At 48.1% G+C, this 2797-nt stretch overlaps 1 protein-coding gene across 1 annotated transcript in view; it reads right to left on the bottom strand.

Annotated features, from left to right (window-relative positions):
• Positions 1-427: 427 nt before the first annotated feature.
• Positions 428-2797, bottom strand: part of LOC116825475 (uncharacterized) — a 49650-nt gene continuing 47280 nt past the window's right edge. Inside the window, exon 9 of the mRNA XM_075071692.1 lies at positions 428-2749. Within this exon, the coding sequence (XP_074927793.1) occupies positions 1217-2749 (1533 nt within the window). The 3' untranslated portion in view covers positions 428-1216. The remainder of the gene's footprint in view (positions 2750-2797) is intronic.

Raw genomic sequence — 2797 nt, 5'->3', positions numbered from 1 at the left:
ATTATTAGCAAATGTCACAGACAGGTCACAGGCTGCCGTGAAATATTTCTTTATTGCCTGTCACCTGTCCGTGACTTTTATTAAAAATATCCATGACAAAATCTTAGCCTACACATAAGATGAGCTCAGGATGAGGTTATAGTAGGAAATCTGGCGGGAGGGTCACAGAGATGCGCTGGCTAATCCCGACCACATTTCCTACCATAAACAGATGCTCGGAAGCAAAGGTGGGATCTCTCCGCCTTCCCCAAATGGCTCTGTGGGAATCAGCCCTCTCAGTGGTGCTGTCTGAATGCAGACGGGGCAGAGGGGGTGAGTGATGAGACGGGCAGCAACTTCTCTGCCCCTGTGCTCTCCCTCGCCTCTTAGCCTATTATCCCCCATACCCCAGCACCCTCCTGCTTCCCGAGCTCCACCAGTCCCCAACCATTCCATCCCCAGTTCCCTCCCCATAACCCATCCTCCTGGTCCCTCAATAGTTGATTCCCCAGAGCCCAGCGCCCTGGGGGATTCGGGGAGGGGAGGAGTTACCAGCCCCCGGGACACTCCTCCTGCAGAGAACAGCTCCAGGTCAGTGGGGAGCCCAGCCCAGGAAGTAGTAGAAGATGGGGGGTGGGGACCAGTGCTTAGAGTGAAGATGGGGCCTGACCCAAGTATCCTTCTCTTCCTCTCCATGACAGGGAGATCCCAGCTGGGAGGGGAAGGAAGAGGGGGGAACTTCAGCCAAACAGGGAGCGTCCAGAGGAGTTTCTCTCTCTTCCTTCCCCCATCTTTGGCTTATCTGCTCAGCTGCCAGGGCTGCAGCAGGGAGGAGGGGCTGATCGGGGCTGCTTCTCCTCTGCCTGGGGTTTGCTTAGACCAGGCAGAGCCAGAGGGTCACTGACCAGCTGCTGCTGCTGGATCCTTGGGAGCCAAACACCCCTGATGTGTGTGGGAACGAGGAAACAGCTTTGTCATCATGGCCAGTCGTAGTCAGGGCACTCAGAGAATTTCCCTGCTGTATGGAGGAGTCTCTTATGTCCAGTGCAGGGTTAGCTCCACTTGGAGCATTTTCCATACTCAGAACGTCTCAGATGTTTCTTCCCTGGGCGGATTTGTGGATCCCTGATACTCTGGAAACACCAAATGAAGCTTCCCTCACATTCAAGTTCTCTCTGTTGTATTGATCACTGATGCGTGAAGTCAAATGGAATCTTTTCCTGCGGTCAAGCTATTTCTAGGGTCTCTCACCTTTGTGGATTTTCTGGTGTTTGGTGAGATTTGAGCTCCTATTGAAGCTTTCCCCACACTCCTGGCATTTATAAGGTCTCTCTCCTGTGTGGGTTATCTGATGTGTAGTAAGATTTGACTTCTGACTAAAACTTTTCCCACACTCAAAGCATCTATATGGTCTCTCGCCCGTGTGCAGTGTCTGATGTACAGTAAGGTGTGAGCGCAGACCGAAACTTTTCCCACACTGAAGGCACTTATATGGTCTCTCTCCTGTGTGGATTCTCCCATGTTTAGTAAGGCTTGAGCGTTGACTGAAAGTTTTCCCACACTCCAGGCATTTATGGGGTTTCTCTCCTGTGTGGATTCTCCCATGTTCAGTAAGGGATGAACTTTCCATAAAACTTTTCCCACACTTAAGGCATTTAAAGGGTCTCTCTCCTGTGTGAACTCTCTGGTGTATAGTAAGATGTGACTTCTGACTAAAACTTTTCCCACACTCAAAGCATCTATATGGTCTCTCGCCCGTGTGCAGTGTCTGATGTACAGTAAGGTATGAACTCCGACTGAAACTTTTCCCACACTGAAGGCACTTATATGGTCTCTCTCCTGTGTGGATTCTCCCATGTTTAGTAAGGTTTGAGCGCAGACTGAAAGTTTTCCCACACTCCAGGCATTTATGGGGTTTCTCTCCTGTGTGGATTCTCCCATGTTTAGTAAGGGATGAACTTTGCCTAAAACTTTTCCCACACTTAAGGCATTTAAAGGGTCTCTCTCCTGTGTGAACTCTCTGGTGTATTGTAAGATGTGACTTCTGAATAAAACTTTTCCCACACTCAAGGCATTTAAAGGGTCTCTCTCCTGTGTGGATTGCCTGATGTATAGTAAGTCTTGTGCTGACAACAAAACTTTTCCCACAGTCAAGGCATTTATAGGGTCTCTCACCAGTGTGGATTTTCTGATGCTTAATAAAGACTGAGTGCTGAATGAAACTTTTCCCACACTCAAGGCATTTATAGGGTCTTTCTCCTGTGTGGATTCTCCCAAGTTGAGTAAGGTGTGAGCTTTGACTGAAAGTTTCCCCACACTCGAGGCATTTGTAGGGTTTGTCTCCCAAGTGGATTCGTCCATGTTTAATAAGGGATGAACTTTCCAAAAAACTTTTCCCATAGTCGAGGCATTTATAGGGTTTGTCACCAGTGCGGATTCTCTGATGCTCAGTAAAGACTGAGTGCTGAATGAAACTTTTCCCACACTTAAGGCATTTAAAGGGTCTCTCTCCTGTGTGAACTCTCTGGTGTACAGTAAGATTTGACTTCTGACTAAAACTTTTCCCACACTCCTGGCATTTATAAGGTCTCTCTCCTGTGTGCGTTATCTGATGTGTAGTAAGATGTGACTTCCTACTAAAACTTTTCCCACACTCAAAGCATCTATATGGTCTCTCGCCCGTGTGCAGTGTCTGATGTACAGTAAGGTCTGAACTCCGACTGAAACTTTTCCCACACTGAAGGCACTTATATGGTTTCTCTCCTGTGTGCACTCTCTGGTGTATAACAAGACATGGCTTTTTACTGAAGCTTTTCCC

This window comes from Chelonoidis abingdonii, chromosome 12, assembly GCF_003597395.2.
Source record: "Chelonoidis abingdonii isolate Lonesome George chromosome 12, CheloAbing_2.0, whole genome shotgun sequence".
NCBI classification, from domain to species: domain Eukaryota; kingdom Metazoa; phylum Chordata; order Testudines; family Testudinidae; genus Chelonoidis; species Chelonoidis abingdonii.
Note: the sequence above shows the minus strand (reverse complement) of the source record. Positions and strands in the feature narration are given on the sequence as shown.